This window comes from Engystomops pustulosus, chromosome 9 (genome assembly GCF_040894005.1).
Source record: "Engystomops pustulosus chromosome 9, aEngPut4.maternal, whole genome shotgun sequence".
Classification (NCBI taxonomy): Eukaryota; Metazoa; Chordata; class Amphibia; order Anura; family Leptodactylidae; genus Engystomops; species Engystomops pustulosus.
Window position 1 is genome coordinate 105964599 of NC_092419.1, and position 18644 is coordinate 105983242.

At 46.0% G+C, this 18644-nt stretch overlaps 1 protein-coding gene across 6 annotated transcripts in view; it reads left to right on the forward strand.

The window, feature by feature from the left end:
• Positions 1 to 18644, forward strand: part of PNPLA7 (patatin like domain 7, lysophospholipase) — a 97081-nt gene that overhangs the window by 2116 nt on the left and 76321 nt on the right. For 2 of the 6 annotated variants that reach the window (XM_072125348.1, XM_072125349.1), the window contains exons 1-2: positions 14213 to 14421; positions 14503 to 14577. In XM_072125348.1, the coding sequence (XP_071981449.1) occupies positions 14290 to 14421; positions 14503 to 14577 (207 nt within the window). In that variant the 5' untranslated portion in view covers positions 14213 to 14289. Of the gene's footprint in view, positions 1 to 4818; positions 4923 to 12504; positions 12568 to 13838; positions 13871 to 14212; positions 14422 to 14502; positions 14578 to 18644 lie in introns of those variants that run through there. The other 4 variants (XM_072125351.1, XM_072125350.1, XM_072125352.1 and 1 more) reach the window with 4 other exon arrangements.

Below are 18644 nucleotides of genomic sequence, written 5' to 3' on the forward strand. Positions count from 1 at the left end.
CCTGTTAGGAGAGAGTCACTTAAGGCGCCCCTATTTTTGATTACCACTGACTGCGCAGCTACAGGAATATTTCTTCCGTCGGACACCATTATGTAACGTATATGCGCTGCCAGTGATGGCGGGGGCTGACACTTGGTATAGCATACAAATGTACAGGATGGAACATTCACAGGTGATAGCGCAATTCTACGGGAGGGCCTAGTGTATAATTGTATGCCAGGACAAACCGGCTGCCGAAAGGAGTCTGGAGCCTCCTGATGTATCCGGGGAGGGGGTCCTTCAATGTGCATCAGCATATAATAATTTCCAGCACTGTTTCCAGGTGCTATAGAACTGAAGCTATTGGTGTCTGAAGTGTTTCTCCTACTCCAGCCTCTAAACTTGACTCTCAAAATCTGACCTGCACATCCTGGGGGCCTCTGCTGGTTGTGTAGGTAAGAGCGCCCTCTGCTGGGGACACCAGTGTACTGCCTCTGGGGGCCTCTGCTGCTTGTGTATATGAGAGTGCCCTCTGCTGGGGACACCAGTGTACTGCCTCTGGGGACCTCTGCTGGTTGTGTATATGAGAGCGCCCTCTGCTGGGGACAATAGTATACTCCCTCTGGGGACCTCTGCTGGTTGTGTATATGAGAGCGCCCTCTGCTGGGGACACCAGTGTACTCCCTCTAGGGACCTCTGCTGGTTGTGTATATGAGAGCGCGCTCTGCTGGGGACACCAGTGTACTGCCTCTGGGGACCTCTGCTGGTTGTGTATATGAGAGCACACTCTGCTGGGGACACCAGTGTACTGCCTCTGGGGACCTCTGCTGGTTGTGTATATGAGAGCACCCTCTGCTGGGGACACCTGTGTACTGCCTCTGGGGACCTCTGCTGGTTGTGTAGGTGAGAGCACCCTCTGCTGGGGACACCAGTGTACTCCCTCTGGGGACCTCTGCTGGTTGTGTATATGAGAGCGCGTTTTGCTGGGGACACCAGTGTACTCCCTCTGGGGAACTCTGCTGGTTGTGTATATGAGAGCGCCCTCTGCTGGGGACACCAGTGTACTGCCTCTGGGGACCTCTGCTGGTTGTGTATATGAGAGTGCCCTCTGCTGGGGACACCAGTATACTCCCTCTGGGGGCCTCTGCTGGTTGTGTATATGAGAGCGCCCTCTGCTGGGGATACCTGTGTACTACCTCTAGGGACCTCTGCTGGTTGTGTATATGAGAGTGCCCTCTGCTGGGGACACCAGTGTACTCCCTCTGGGGACCTCTGCTGGTTGTGTATATGAGAGTGCCCTCTGCTGGGGACACCAGTGTACTCCCTCTGGGGACCTCTGCTGGTTGTGTATATGAGAGTGCCCTCTGCTGGGGACACCAGTGTACTCCCTCTGGGGACCTCTGCTGGTTGTGTAGGTGAGAGCGCCCTCTGCTGGGGACACCAGTGTACTCCCTCTGGGGACCTCTGCTGGTTGTGTATATGAGAGTGCCCTCTGCTGGGGACACCAGTGTACTCCCTTTGGGGACCTCTGTTGTTTGTGTATATGAGAGCGCCCTCTGCTGGGGACACCAGTGTACTGCCTCTGGGGACCTCTGCTGGTTGTGTATATGAGAGTGCCCTCTGCTGGGGACACCGGTGTACTGCCTCTGGGGACCTCTGCTGGTTGTGTAGGGGAGAGCGCCCTCTGCTGGGGACACCAGTGTACTCCCTCTTGGGACCTCTGCTGGTTGTGTATATGAGAGCGCCCTCTGCTGGGGACACCAGTGTACTCCCTTTGGGGACCTCTGCTGGTTGTGTATATGAGAGCGCCCTCTGCTGGGGACACCAGTATACTCCCTCTGGGGACCTCTGCTAGTTGTGTATATGAGAGTGCCATCTGCTGGGGACACCAGTGTACTCCCTCTGGGGGCCTCTGCTGGTTGTGTATATGAGAGTGCCCTCTGCTGGGGACACCAGTATACTCCCTCTGGGGGCCTCTGCTGGTTGTGTATATGAGAGCGCCCTCTGCTGGGGACACCGGTGTACTGCCTCTGGGGACCTCTGCTGTTTGTGTATATGAGAGCGCCCTCTGCTGGGGACACCAGTGTACTGCCTCTGGGGGCCTCTGCTGGTTGTGTATATGAGAGCGCCCTCTGCTGGGGACACCAGTGTACTGTCTCTGGGGACCTCTGCTGGTTGTGTATATGAGAGCGCCCTCTGCTGGGGATACCTGTGTACTACCTCTAGGGACCTCTGCTGGTTGTGTATATGAGAGTGCCCTCTGCTGGGGACACCGGTGTACTGCCTCTGGGAACCTCTGCTGGTTGTGTAGGGGAGAGCGCCCTCTGCTGGGGACACCAGTGTACTCCCTCTGGGGGCCTCTGCTGGTTGTGTATATGAGAGCGCCCTCTGCTGGGGACACCAGTGTACTCCCTCTGGGGACCTCTGCTAGTTGTGTATATGAGAGCGCCCTCTGCTGGGGACACCAGTGTACTGCCTCTGGGGACCTCTGCTGGTTGTGTATATGAGAGCGCCCTCAGCTGGGGACACCTGTGAACTGTCTTTGGGGACCTCTGTTGTTTGTGTATATGAGAGCGCCCTCTGCTGGGGACACCGGTGTACTGCCTCTGGGGGCCTCTGCTGGTTGTGTATATGAGAGCGCCCTCTGCTGGGGACACCAGTGTACTGCCTCTGGGGACCTCTGCTGGTTGTGTATATGAGAGCGCCCTCAGCTGGGGACACCTGTGAACTGTCTTTGGGGACCTCTGTTGTTTGTGTATATGAGAGCGCCCTCTGCTGGGGACACCGGTGTACTGCCTCTGGGGGCCTCTGCTGGTTGTGTATATGAGAGCGCCCTCTGCTGGGGACACCAGTGTACTCCCTCTGGGGACCTCTGCTAGTTGTGTATATGAGAGCGCCCTCTGCTGGGGACACCAGTGTACTCCCTCTGGGGACCTCTGCTGGTTGTGTATATGAGAGCGCCCTCAGCTGGGGACACCTGTGAACTGTCTTTGGGGACCTCTGTTGTTTGTGTATATGAGAGCGCCCTCTGCTGGGGACACCGGTGTACTGCCTCTGGGGGCCTCTGCTGGTTGTGTATATGAGAGCGCCCTCTGCTGGGGACACCAGTGTACTGCCTCTGGGGACCTCTGCTGGTTGTGTATATGAGAGCGCCCTCTGCTGGGGACACCAGTGTACTCCCTCTGGGGACCTCTGCTGGTTGTGTATATGAGAGCGCCCTCTGCTGGGGACACCAGTGTACTCCCTCTGGGGGCCTCTGCTGGTTGTGTATATGAGAGCGCGCTCTGCTGGGGACACCAGTGTACTCCCTCTGGGGGCCTCTGCTGGTTGTGTATATGAGAGCGCACTCTGATGGGGACACCAGTGTACTCCCTCTTGGGACCTCTGCTGGTTGTGTATATGAGAGCGCCCTCTGCTGGGGACACCAGTGTACTCCCTCTGGGGACCTCTGCTGGTTGTGTATATGAGAGCGCACTCTGATGGGGACACCAGTGTACTCCCTCTTGGGACCTCTGCTGGTTGTGTAGGTGAGAGCGCCCTCTGCTGGGGACACCAGTATACTCCCTCTGGGGACCTCTGCTGGTTGTGTATATGAGAGCGCCCTCTGCTGGGGACACCAGTGTACTCCCTTTGGGGACCTTTGCTGGTTGTGTAGGTGAGAGCGCCCTCTGCTGGGGACACCAGTATACTCCCTCTGGGGACCTCTGCTGGTTGTGTATATGAGAGTGCCATCTGCTGGGGACACCAGTGTACTGCCTCTGGGAACCTCTGCTGGTTGTGTATATGAGAGCGCCCTCTGCTGGTTGTATATATGAGAGCGCCCTCTGCTGGGGACACCAGTATACTCCCTCTGGGGACCTCTGCTGGTTGTGTATATGAGAGCGCCCTCTGCTGGGGACACCAGTATACTCCCTCTGGGGACCTCTGCTGGTTGTGTATATGAGAGCGCCCTCTGCTGGGGACACCAGTGTACTGCCTCTGGGAACCTCTGCTGGTTGTGTATATGAGAGCGCCCTCTGCTGGTTGTATATATGAGAGCGCCCTCTGCTTGTTGTGTATATGAGAGCGCCCTCTGCTGGGGACACTAGTATACTCCCTCTGGGGACCTCTGCTGGTTGTGTATATGAGAGCGCCCTCTGCTGGGGACACCAGTGTACTCCCTCTTGGGACCTCTGCTGGTTGTGTATATGAGAGCGCCCTCTGCTGGGGACACCAGTATACTCCCTCTGGGGACCTCTGCTGGTTGTGTATATGAGAGCGCCCTCTGCTGGGGACACCAGTATACTCCCTCTGGGGACCTCTGCTGGTTGTGTATATGAGAGCGCCCTCTGCTGGTTGTGTATATGAGAGCGCCCTCTGCTGGGGACATCAGTGTACTCCCTCTGGGGACCTCTGCTAGTTGTGTATATGAGAGCACCCTCTGCTGGGGACACCAGTGTACTCCCTCTGGGGACCTCTACTGGTTGTGTATATGAGAGCGCCCTCTGCTGGGGACACCAGTGTACTCCCTCTGGGGACCTCTGCTAGTTGTGTATATGAGAGCGCCCTCTGCTGGGGACACCAGTGTACTCCCTCTGGGGACCTCTACTGGTTGTGTATATGAGAGCGCCCTCTGCTGGGGACACCAGTGTACTGCCTCTGCTGGTGGATGGTGACCGAGCAGGTGTTATACACCGGTGTATGTGCGCTGTGATGACACTTTGCTGCTCCCCGGTTCTCGCCGCCTCCTCCATATGTCCCGGTGCTCGGGCTCAGGCTGCAGTCGCTGTACACATGGGGGGCGGGTCCGGAAGTGTGTTTAATGGGTGCAGCGCTGTAATTGGTCAGAGATCTAACGATCAACATCCAATCCGCATTTTGGAACTCGAGTCATGTGACAATTCTGTCAGGTGGGGGGACAGAGAGCGAGGAGGCCGGACAGACCGGTGTTTACAGGACCGCCGGTAAGTAGTGGGGGAGGGGAGCTACCGTCACCGTGTATACTGCGGCCGTGTCACTGTACGAGGGCAGAGCCGTGATGTGCGGAAGACAAGACCTCTGCAAATCCGGGGCCAGGCCGGGAAGTTATATTACACGGGATGTTTCTCTATACTATAGTGATATCTGGGGGTTTATGGATACAATGTATATATACATGCCGTACATGTGATATATAATGCTGGACTGTATACTCTCCATACTGGTGCATACTGCCCCGATAAAGTGCACCTTTATGTCTATATATTATATACAGTGATACCTGGATATAGTATGTTCAATGCTCAGTGAGAGTTGTAGAATCTACATAGAAATATATACCATGTAACCTGGAAATAGTGTATATAGTGCACAGTGGTGTCTATTTACTCTGTATGATCATACATACAATAATTCCTGAAAATAGTGTATATACAGCTTGTCCAGTGGTGTGCATATACTCTGCATGATGATATATATGGTGCACTGCTGTGTAACATCACTCTATGGATGGTGAAAGGTATTGATGTTTGGATGTGTCGTGGAGTTATGTGTACCCTGGGGGGGGGGGGGGGGTTTGTATGTATAGTAAGGTCTATGAATATGAGTACATTGTATGCACACAGCTATGGTATACGAGTGACCATTGTTCAGCACCACACAGGGGATCAGCGAGGAATCATTGTCAGATTTTGAGCTGCTTTTGGAACCTCGCAAACTGTTCTCAGACAGAGTATGTTATTTCTGCTGCAAACTTAGGGGTAACGTCCTTTTATAGAGCTGCTGGTAAGATGTCACATTGCTTCTTTTGGAGGAAGGAAGTGGTACATGATCTGTACTGTATTCTGGCCCTCTGCTTAGCTCTTCTTTGAGGAGGATAAATTATCCTTCAGTAATGGGTTCTCTTTCAGTAATTTGATGACATCTCCTAGGGTTTTCCATCTGGAGATTCCTATTACAGCTACAGCCGGGTAACCTCTGCTTAGCTCGGTTATTGCTCTAATGTAAAACTGTGTAATACAGATTTACTGATGGATGGGATAGATGTAGCAGAGGTGATGCTGATAATGGTTGTGGTATTGAGTGCTATGAATTCTTTTGGGGTTTATATGTTCTTCTGTGGATTAATTATTGAGTAGTGACTGGAGGAAGCAGATGGTTAGGGGCCAGGTAATTAGATAAATGCTGGATGTCATTTGTACTCTTCTGCTTTCTCTAAAACCAGACACCAAATGTGATATGGAAGTGAAAGAACATGTCTTGTTTTTGTTCCAGGAATTACCATTATGCTGCTATTGTTTTATTGCACAGACGCTCCCTTTATTTGTTAGGGCTTATACACATGGAATTGCTCTGTGCCAAAGAGACTCTACACAGAGCAGTATTGACTCTACAACTCTAGATATGTTGTGGGCCTCTATGCCCTGTCCTACTGCCACGGACATTAATATGGCCTCCCCTTATCTATATGCCAGTTACTCTGCATCCTGCTGCTAGGACCAAACTGCTATAATCCTGGTAGCAAGGATTCATTTTTTTCTATGAATATGCAGCTCCTTCCCTATTCATGCAAGTGATCTGCCCATGGACAGAAGACTCTTGTAATGGGAGAAGACCCTTTCTTTGATTATAATCTGTGCTAAAGTCTGAGATTTGTTTAACTGTCATATTCTTACATATAAGATTTCACATCTGGCTCAATCGTAATCAATATTTCAGCTGGTTATTTATCTTGGACTTTGTGATTTTGTCATGTGATGCAGTCAGCTCCTGAGCCTGGGTCACTGTAACCTATAGCAGACTTTTTGCTTAACATGCATGTTCTGAATGTGCTTATAGCCTGACTTTCAGGACTGTCATTATTAATAACTGGAAAATACCTTGCCCCCTGCTGCGGAGCAATTTTGCACACAAATCCAGCTACAGCTTTATATGAGGCCCACTTTACAGAGCTATTGTGGAGGGCCCTTTGATTGCAGCCAAAAATGCAAACTTGTTCATGTTTGATGATTGTGCCTTCTGCCAACAAGATTTTATTGTTATGTAATTCCAGTCTGTTAGGACATATGGGCGTCATGCTGCACCACCTGCCCCCTCTGCAAAGAATCATCATCCTTGCCTCTCAAGATTGGTCCTTACATTTTAGTGGTTGCTTTTGGCAAATTGCATATTAATAAACTCTGCCTGCCCCTGATCTCTGGAGGGGGACGGGAGTGTGAAAATTTGGTGGTGACTCCTAGAAATCTAGGTGTCTGTATGTAGACTGAGACCAGCACCAACTTCACCAACTGTATAACCAAGACATTTTGGGTTTATGCAGCCGTTTATGGTCCTCGTGAACGTTGCAAAAGATCTCATCCAGACTGACTACATTTGGAGAGTATTGTTTGCGAGATTGTCTGTCTGCAACCTTGTGTCCAGTTAGGAAACGTTGCACTTATGTTTTGCTAATACAGTACCAGGTTTTTTTTTCCCCTGAAACTTGTGGGGTGCCAAAAAGCCCTGGATGATATTACTGTAAATATTCTAGCTGTGGTGTAATGTGCCCCTGTATGATACTTCTGTGTAGTCACGGTTATAATCGATGCATAATGGATAATGGTTTCGGACATATGATATTTTTTATAGAGCGGAGATACACGAGCTTTATAAAGATTTGAGGGTCACATTTCCTTTTAAGATGTTCCAAAAATGCATTTCAATTTAGTCACAAGAAAAGAATTACCATTTATCTGTCACAAAAGCCCCCACAAAGTGCAAGTCCTTGAAGCATCCTCCTATGTCCCATCTGTAAATCTTCTTAGACATGTATTCACATAAGTACTGTCAAAATGTCACACTTGGCCATATGGTATGACATCGGGAACTTTTACCCTCGGCTTTGCCCCCAAAAGTATTTTAATTTCTGTAGGTTATATTGGGCCATACATAGGTGTGATGATAGATGCTTATGGTGACTTGTGCTTCCTTCTTGCCGCAAAGAGGAAAAAACCTTAACCAAAAATTTTTCCTTAAATCTGTTTACAATTTGTAGACTGAATTGAGCAAGAAAAGATGATCAGATGTGGTAGAATATTAGACAAATCTTCGTGTTCAGTGAAGAAATTAGAATCTTGTGCGAGAATCAGAAGCAAAATATCATCTGACTTTGGTAGCAGCTTAGAAGGGATCCCATCCGTACCTGGGGATTTTCCATTTTGCAAGCTTTAGTGTTCTTTGTATGTCTGCCAAAGTCATTCGAGCTTTTAGATCTGAGCCGCCGTCATCCTACACAACTCGACAGACTCCAAGAAGGTCATACAATCATCTAGTAAAAGACAACAATTAGAGAGGAATTATTCTATTATCTTGTTATTGTGACAAAACTACATATTGCTGCTCCAATTGCAGGTTATTTCAATCCCACAATTAATCTAGCAAATGAATAATATAATGAATGCAAATGTGTATGATTTTAACTTCACTAAAGGGGTTTTCTTCTGTACCTGTTTTTTTTTTATAACTTACAATAAATTGTTGTGCTCCATATTCTGCTGCTTTTCTGCCGTAATGTGAGGAGCTGAGCCTCTTCATCGTGTTTTTTTTTTTTAGCTGTTCAATTTTTACTGTTTTTATTTAAATCCTACAAATTTATAAACCGAGAAATATGAGAGTTTTAGACGGTAACAATGGCACATATCACCAATAATTCGCTTTGCAAGGCAGGAAGACTATTTTGTAGGTTTTGATACTTCTGTAGAAATAAATGAATTGTCCTGATTGTTCCTCCCTGAACATTTTTCATGTCTCAATCACTACTGACAAAAGATGTCAGCGGGTGTGGGTCTCCAGTTTTCATCAACGTCGCTGCAATTTTTTCTGCTCCCGTACTAATCTAGGGGGCAGGACCGGTTCTCTGGGTGTCAGACACAACCAGAGAACCTATGGAGAAAGCAGTTTATTGCCACTTATGCCTTCTCCTTTCTCTATTGACTAGTGCTGAAATAGCACTGTGCTGTCAATGCAGGAGCCGGCAGTGCCTCCGACTCTATAGACCCAACAGTCTTGTGACTGTCTGGTCTGCAAGGGTTAATTAGGACTACTCGGTCTGATCAACACCCCCCTGTGACTGGGGCTCTTATAGATTACAGGTGAAAGTTAATCTACCATTTGATTTCATACTTTATGAACCAAGCATACTTTGAGAATGCTGTAGCAACATCGATGCAGGCACAGATCTTGTTTAATCTGCCGTTCATAAACACATTTCTCGGAGCTTCCTGAACTGTCCAGACAGGACTAATCAACCCGAGCTGGATGACTCATACACAGCAGCTGGGGGATAGTGCAGCGATTGATTACTTCTGCCTTCAGGCACAACACAGTTAATACATCATTGTCTGGAGCAGTGCAAGAGGAGAAGCAAGAGGAGAAGTGCCGAGCCAGGCACAGGAGCGACGGAGCTTCATTACCATGATTTTGTAATTTGTTTTTTCAGCAAAACCACTCGGCTCAGGGATTAAACAAAATATGTTTCTGCATCAGTGTAGCTACAGCATACTCAAGGTATGTTTGGTTCATAATGCATCAAATCAAATGGTAGATTTCCTTTAAAAAGTAAAAAAAATGAAAATGTCCACTAGGGGTCTTTTATGACCTCATGTGGGATATAGAAGGTTAAAAAAAAACCACACACTTACATTATATTAATAAATATTTAAAAATAAACATTGTTTTCCAATAAAATAAAAATATCCTCCCTAATAATTCTGTTTTCCCGATTTATATACACATTATACATTATATATCAAAACAACTAGGAAACTAATTTGTAATGGTCATTGTGAGTTAATTTGAAATCTGAAAAAATATATAGAGGCGGTCCCCGGGTTACGAACAAGATTAATGTCTTTCAAAGGGGTTTTCCCACAAAAAAAGTTAGGGCCGAACTTGCTCGTGGTCTCAGTCACGAAAACAAGGCTCCGTCGGACCCCAAGTCGCTCCGTCAGACTAATGGAAAAGACGTTGCGCATGACCATTCTGCTCCATTAATCTCTATGGAGCTGACGGAAATCGGTGAGCGCATTGCTCAGCAATTTCCGTCAACTCCTTCGAGATTAATGGAGCAGAATGGTCATGCGCGGACGCCTGCTTCAATAGTCTTATGGAGCGACTCGGGGTCTGACGGAGGTACGTGGGACCCCATCAGTGCCCCCTCAGCACTGAGACCCCCACTAATCCGCAAGTTAAGCCCTATCCTCAGGATAGGGCCTAAGTTTTGTTTGTGTGACAACCCCTTTAAGGCCTAGTCAGAAAGGAGTTAAAATACAGCAACAAAATTAAAAAAAAGCATAAGACAGAACTTGTCAAAGACTGAAATTTTTAAGTTTGAAAGTTGCACAATTAAAAGTATAAAGTAATGTACACAACTACCTGATACTCCTAATAGAGGCAGCTGATATGTAAGGATTTCTTCTCATGGCCATTTTTTAAAGAGTTTCATCCAGAACAATCTATAGATAGGCCTTGGTGGTGACAGGCTGGGAAGCGTTAGAAAGTTTTGAGCAGCTTTCACTAGTACGGGGTCTATATGCTGATATGAGGCCTGGTAGTATGACTAGCTGCATAGTGAGTTGAAGACACTGGATGCAAGTATTGTGTGGAGTTCACACTCTGGTGCAGCCCAGAATGAAAACAGTCCTTTGTTATCTGTGTATTTGCATGTAGAGATAACCGTGCCGGAGAGCATGCGCACCCAGGGGCTCTGCTGAACATTTTGGCAAAACATGCTTTGTATCTATTGTAGAGAGGGGGTGGCAGGGAAGATAATTCAGGGCAGGATCTGTTCACATTGAGCTGCTGAGAAGTGGCTGGGCTCCCCTTTATAAAAGGGACAGATGAAGGGAGGGTCAATGAGATGGCCGTATCCCTTAGAAATGACCATTGTTTGTAGACCCTTCTGAGTGTATTCTTTCCTGCAAAGACCCATCTCTTCTCCTGAAGACTCTAAAAGCTGATGTAAGATGACTTGTCTCTGACCTGATCTCTCTTCAGCTTAAATTAGTTTTTATAAGAAGAGCTGAATGAGCTGTCTGCTAAGTCTCTGGGGGAAAAGTCAGGGCCCGGTTCATTCATCGGTGGGAGCAGTACCACGTTCTGGTTCAGTCATCAGTGGCAGCAGTGCCACGGCCCAGTTCATTCAGCAGTGCCCTATTTGTGGACAATTTACCATTACACTTTTTATCTGTAATGGTAGACCTGACATGGGTTGGGGAGTGATGTGTATATCTCTATGAAAGTAGATGTCTGCGTCACTTCTGAAGTAGTTTGACAGCCGAGTAAGTACAGCCCTAGTTTGCAAAAGAAACAGACTTTTGGTAAGAGACGCCTGTAGTTGGAAATATTGGGGCGTATATGAAAGGTCACGTCCTAAATATGAAGAAAGCTGCCTGAAAGCATCAAAGTTACAACCCTGCTGCATCTCTGATGTCCTCTAAGGGGCAGATCACTGCTGCAGCTAATCCCAGGCCTCCGCAGTCTTGTGCCTGTTGTGTATAGGCCACTGCTGAGGCTTGTGATCGCCTAAGGGATATGGGCACTTGGAATTCCCACCAGGGAATTTAACTAAAGGAAATATCTAAATATATAGAGAAGGACCTGGGTGAGAAGTGGATCATAAATTAAATAACAGCATGAAATGTCAATCAGCTGCTTCTAAAGCCAGCAAAATCTTGTCAGGTATCAGTGGTCTATACTCTGGGGATAGAGATGTAATATTACCACTGTACAAGGCACTGGTTCGGCCACACCTGGAATATGCTGTCCAGTTCTGGGCACCGGTCCATAAAAAGGAGGCCCTGGAGCTGGAGAGGGTTCAATGTAGAGCCACAAAAATGATAAGGGGTATGGAGGGTCTCAGTTATGAGGAAAGATTAAAACAACTGGATTTATTTAGTCTGGAAAAGAGACGACTACGAGGGGAAATGACCAATTTATATAAATATATGAATGGTCCATACAACAATATGGTGGTAAGTTGTTCCAGATTAAATCAAATCAAAAGACGAGGGGGCACTGTCTGCACCTGGAGGAAACAAGGTTTAATCACCAGAGGCGACAGGGCTTTTTTACTATGAGAACTGTCAATCTGTGGAATAGCCTGCCTCAGGCGCTGGTCACAGCAGGGACAGCAGAGAGCTTTGAGAAGGGTCTAGATGCCTTTTTACACCTAAATAACATTAATGGTTATGTTATATAGAATTGTTTCCCCTAAATCCCATCCTCATCCAATCCCTCCCCTTCCTTGGTTGAACTTGATGGACAGGTGTCTTTTTTAATTGCATAAAGTATGATACTATGGGAATTTGGTCTTCAGATGTGTTGTCTTTCAACCCTGGGCCATTAAGGCTCTGTCTCTGGCAGAGAATAAATTGTGTACTTAATGTGAATGGAATAAGTAGGGTTAAAAAGGAGGTTCCAGTTATCAGGTAAGTCCATCTGTCATTCCTTACTAACCAGTGTGGCTGAGTGTTAACCACTATCCCTGCTCTTGTTTCTGTCTCCTGTTTTTAATGCTGACCCTATCCTTAGTTGTGGACTTTCCTTCCCATAATGCCTGAGGTACAGCCTTCATTCATGCAGCCCTTACGGGAGGTAGGTCCCATTTTCTCCTCTCAAATCTCTATTCTCCTTGCTCTGAAGCTGGCTGTTCTGTAGCTGCTGACTGTGGCTTATCATCCCTAGCTCCTTCATTTATATTTTGGTTTATCCAAATAGGAGGTAAGGGTAGTGCAGTGTTTAGCTACAAACTGGAGTTGGAAGACGCTCTGTCTGCTACCATAGAATTGGTAGAATTTCCAGAAAAGGTTTGATTGTGCTTGTCTACATGCTGGAACCTATGGGCTAGAAGATTATGGCCTGGAAGTATCTGTCCGTCACTTCAAGGAGAGGGGAAGACTGGCCATAGTCTGTAAGAGTGTATTCTCAGATGTCCTATGGTGGTCTCCGAATCATAGTCATGGTGTTACCTGGATGGTAGTTACTGGGGAGTTACCTTGTAAGTTTTAGAGTCCTGCATACTGCATTATTGTAATATAAGAAATAATAAAGTTTATGTCTGGTGATCAACTCTATCATCATTTAGTGCACAGTACAGATGATGCTGAGGCCACTACACGTACTGAATGCCAGAACTTCAAGAACAGGGCACACAAATGACTTTTTGCAGATGTTACTACTTTCTTACTATATTTATGTTATATGCCCATTTAAAGGGTTGGATCTTTAGAGAACTATTATAATCCTATGTACCGCTACCATGACAGTACGGGCACTGCATGATGAGTTCCCTTTTCTTGTAGAGATTATTGGATAAATGTGATGACAACACAGTGACGAGGGATTGTGCAACGTGGTATATTATCACAGAGCAAAGTTCCCCATTTCCTCTTTTGTTCTTGCTTGTTACATGCGGGTTCTTTGTACTTTTCCATCCAGGTTAATGGAATAATTTGAGATTGTTAAAATGTAAATTTCCCTTCAGTTTGTATTTTGAGGATTTCCTATACATTCTTGTGCATTTCATCAGCACAGCGAGCAGTAAGTTGTCTGCTCTCCCTTAAGAGGATATTTACTCATCGATTTCTTCTGACTTGGCATTTGGAAGAAGCAAATGAGCTACAAACTCTGCAAGTTTTCTGTGTGAATTGTGACGTGGATTCGATGCTACTTTTTACCCTTTGCTCTGCCTTTAAGTGCAAAGTTCACCCATCACTTTACATATAAGTTTGGAATATATAGGGTTATATTGTGATGTGTTTCAGGCCACAGATGTGTCCAAGCCTAATAAAAAGGTTCAAGATTTTTCTGCATATTTTTGCTATTTTATTTTCTGCATGTTAACCTATTTTTTTGTGTGTTTTCAGATATGGCAGATGACAACACCAGTTGCATGGAGGTATTGTATAAGTATATAAACGTACAATATACTGTGCAGGAGGCCTGTAGGTTAGATCATACCAAGACGGATTTGGACAGGGTAACCCTCTGAGCCTGGGAGGGTCCAGCTTGTACTTGGTAACCGTCCAGTGATCTTGAGTGGCACCAGTGTTTGCCCTTACTTCGGCCTCTGTGCCCGGAGGCTAGAGCTGTTTTCATTTCAGCAGTAATTGTCCCTAGTGTCACAACTGTGAAAGCTGATCCACCGACCTCCCAGCCAATAGCAGTGGCTTCTAGCAGCTCTCTGACGTATGATATGAGGCCGGGCAACTGGAAAACTGAATATTGTGCCAGCGTTGTGGGTAGAAGCAACGTAGTTCTGTTATTCAGCTCTTCTACTCTATCTCAGACATTGATAACCCCCCCTGGCACTAGGTGATGGAGTTCCTTACACGAGTAGGAGACTTGGTACTTTTTGGAAATATTGGTTACCCATCTGGAGGTGGACTAGGCAGGTTTTTCGCTATGTTGACTGATAAAAACACAGATTCTCAGTTACTGATGTCTGAGGTCAGTCTCTTGATGTGTTTGATTTTGTGTCTATTTGTTCTCTACGTGTGTGATAATCTGCTCTTTTTTTTGTCCTCTCAGCCAGCCCTTTCTTTGGGCATAGACCTTCGCCACAGAGTTCTGCAGTTTGTAGAAGAGCGCCTCCAGACCACAATGGTAAGACTGTAGCAGCAGGTACCACTGCTTAATGTCATCAAGTATGTGAATATGTAGTTTTTTTACCGGAAAAAATTATCGATATTTGCTGTAATTTGACATTTATTTTTAAAAACTTTGGCAATCAACAAAATCAGCTGTGAAGTCATATGCAAGTTATGTATATATAATTCACAGAAGCAAAGAGGACAGTGCTTAAAGGACACCTGTCATCAGGTCTCTGCCACTAGTCCTGTCACCTCTACCTGTTGGAGCAGCTCACATGGATCCCATCCCAGCCTTTATCTAGTTATTTCATACATTAATCATTGTAAAATCATCTATTTTTTATCATGTAAATGAGGCTGGTCACATGGTCAGAGGCAGTGATGTCACCCCTGTTACCCCTCCCCTCTCCTCCCCCTGCTCAGGTCTGTGTGTAATGTATAGTAAAGCATTGCTAGTGTGTGTGCTTTACCTGCTGACATGCTGCATCCTCCTAATATACAGGTGAGAGACACAGACATCAGCTACACATGAATCTGACATGTTCTGCTATAACATGGCTGCAGCCTGGAGCTGCTGTATCTCTCCTATACACACACACACATGCACACACAGGCTGCAGGGGGCGTGGCCACCAGGAAGCACATCATTATACAGCCTCACATCATTATACAGGCTGTCAGTCATGCACTGGGGGTGTGGCTGTGCCTCCCACTCATGAATAGAGTGGACAGCACGAATATGCTAATGCTTCATTGGACATTTCACAGGTCATTTGCATACAGCTTTAGGACCTCATTGCTTAGGTTTACAGGCATGTAGAGGGACAATGAAGGGATAGAGGCAATGCTCTCTAATGGCAGTTTATGAAAATATATTTAGTTTAGGGGGGTTATTTTGCATGACGGGTTCTCTTTAAGTCAAGCTCTCTAAACTTTAGAGCATCCTACATGCAAAGAAGTCAACTATATCAGAGGGGGCATCAGCAAGGAAGAGGTTCAGCGCTGTACTATACACCCCCATGTTTTTATACAACTAATTTTCTAAGTACATTTTTAAATGAATGAGATCTGAAAGCTGTTGAAATGCTTAAAGAGGACCTGCTACCAAAATGTTACCACCCTGACTAACAATACCTGGTTACATGTCCTCCCCATATCACCTAAAATTAGCTGCCAGTGGGGCACTGTGCCTTAATTACAGACAATTTTCTGATATGCAAATTAGCTTTTCTGACTCTGTCTAGTGGTTTGACTCTTCTCTCTGGCAGTGAACCACGCCCCCTAATTTTGACTGACAGCTCCGTGTCTCTTCAAATCACTGCCCTGCCCCCTTGTAATTAGGGACTGTCTATTAATATTCAACTATAGACATATAAAGCTCTATGTACAGATGGGAAATTGTCAAATTTTTCCACGGTGCCGTGTAACATTCATGTCATGTGATGAGTAACGTCATGGTAGGTCCTTTAGCCTTATAACAATAGCAAACTGTACACTACTTATGTGATCACATGAAATCACAGCAGCGTCTATGGAGGATGGAGAGGAGTAGAAGTCCCTGGAGGCTGCTGTGACTTCATGTGGTCAGATGCATGCATGGGGTACAGTTTGCTATTGTTAAGAGGCTAAAGTACCTGAGATGATGTCACTCTGGTCACATGACATGAACTGTGACCAGTAAGGAGTTATAAGGCATGGGGAGGAGTAGATGGGAGGGGCCGGCCTAGCAGGCCACACCCCCTCTTATGCCAGGTAATATAAGATAAAAGGTGATACATGTGGATGTAAGGGAAACAATTTTTAGCTAAAAGAAGGGCATCAGTTGGTTAATAGAGCTCTATGGGAACCTGTCACTGGCTGTGAAAATGTGGTTATAGGTTCCCTTTAATAAGCTACTGGTAATGATTTATTAGGTTAATTTCTGCTGACAAATTCCCTTTAACTCCTTGAAAGGTTTTTTTCGACAGAGCCAAGCTTTTTAGTAACCCTGAAGAGCAATTATTGGACATTAAGAGTAGAGTTTATTCCCAGTCATTGCGGATGCAGGTTATTGCTATTGTATAGCAAATAACAAGCATATTTTATACCCACACAGTAATTCCCATAAAGTTTGTATTTGTTGGTACCAAATTCCTGTTTACAAAGGGGCGATGTGCAACAATTAAGGATCTTTTACATTTTATAACTGAGACAATCGCCTGAAAAACTGCAGTTTGTCTGTGATCTTTGCACATTTAAACAGCCCAGTTACAGTGAATAACCTCCCCTATGTATGGTCATACAGGCTGTAGAAAGGGGTCGTTGGGCTATGGTTATGTAGTATCATAAAATGACTTCATGCTATTATGGCCAGGGATGCCGGGAGTGGATTGGCAGCAGGTTACTCCCTGGTATATACAGTGACCAGCTTTTCAGACTTCCTTTCACACGTTGATTTAAGAGAATCTTTCTGCAGGACCAAAACAAGGAAGTAGACAATAATAAGGATGTAATCCTAACATTGTGTTTGTTGATATCCACTGCCGTTTTCTTACTATATATAACCAGCAATGGACACCTATGGACTTTCTTAAAGGGGTTGGCCATAGAGATGAGCGAGCACTAAAATGCTCGGGTGCTCGTTATTCGAGACGAACTTTTCCCGATGCTCGAGTGCTCGTCTCGAATAACGAGCCCCATTGAAGTCAATGGGAGACTCGAGCATTTTTCAAAGGGACCATGGTTCGGGAATAAAATGTGTTATTTAATTGAAAAAGAATGTCTTCTGATAAGTGATCAGATGTATGCAAACATCTGCAATCTATTCTTCACTGTTCCGCGCGTATATTATCTCCCGACAAGTTAGCAGATGTGAAGAACAGTGAAGAATAGAATAAAAACAGTGAACACAGGATCATTTAAGTGAAAAACACAGTGAAGAATAGATTACAGATGTTCAGCACATCTGCTTACTTGTCGGGAGAGGAGATACGCTGTCCCGGGATCCGCTCTTCTTCTTCCACTGAAGTCTCCCCGATGTCTGCCTGCTGCCCGATGTCTGCCTGCTGCGCGCGATGTCTCCCTGCTGCGCCCGATGTCTCCCTGCTGCGCCCGATGTCTCCCTGCTGCGCCCAATGTCTCCCTGCTGCGCCCGATGTCTCCCTGCTGCGCCCGATGTCTCCCTGCTGCGCCCGATGTCTCCCTGCTGCGCCAGATGTCTCCCTGCTGCCGTTCCGCGTGTATCTTCCGACAAGTAAGCAGATGTGCCGAACATCTGTAATCTATTCTTCACTGTGTTCTTCACTGTGTTCTTCACTTAAATGATCCTGTGTTCACTGTTTTTATTCTATTCTTCATTGTTCTTCACTGTGTTTGTTTAATTAAATGCTCGATCTCGAGCAGGGGAAATACTCGTCCGAGCAACGAGCCGTTTCGAGTACCTTAATACTCGAACGAGCATCAAGCTCGGACGAGTATACTCGCTCATCTCTAGTTGGCCACTCTTCTACATATGTTGCTTATATGACTTTACTCCCTTTTGGATAATGGCTGAATGTTCATCAAGTGATTCAGCAGTCCTGCTGCTTACTTCTGTGCTGTGTGCAGATTCTCTATGCTTCTTTGTTTACATGTTTGAGCTCTTCTGAATACGAGTAGCTGTAGCAGGAGATTATGACTCGTCCTGCTCCCTCCCCTCTTCTGGTCTCTTTTTTGAGGACAGTCTGTGAGAAGAGAGAGACAGTGGGTGACACCATGAAGATGGGCTCAAACAGTGATAGAGAGAGAGAGAGGAAGCTGTGTATATATTCAGAGGATATCAGGGCAGAAGAGGGAAAGTCTGAAGCTATGATAAGGAGGCACGAGTACATATACAAGTGGCCAACCCCTTTAATTGTTGTTGATAATTATTCATAAATATGTACATGAGGGATTTTCAGGAACAGTGCGAGCAATATTCTACTTGGATAATCATGTTTTTATATAATCAATTACCTTTAACAATTAGCCATGTATTAAGGTGCCTAGTACACATAAAGATAAAGGTAAGTGGGAAAGGCTTGTAATATATTAAATGCCCCTCATGGCAATTGTTGGAGAACA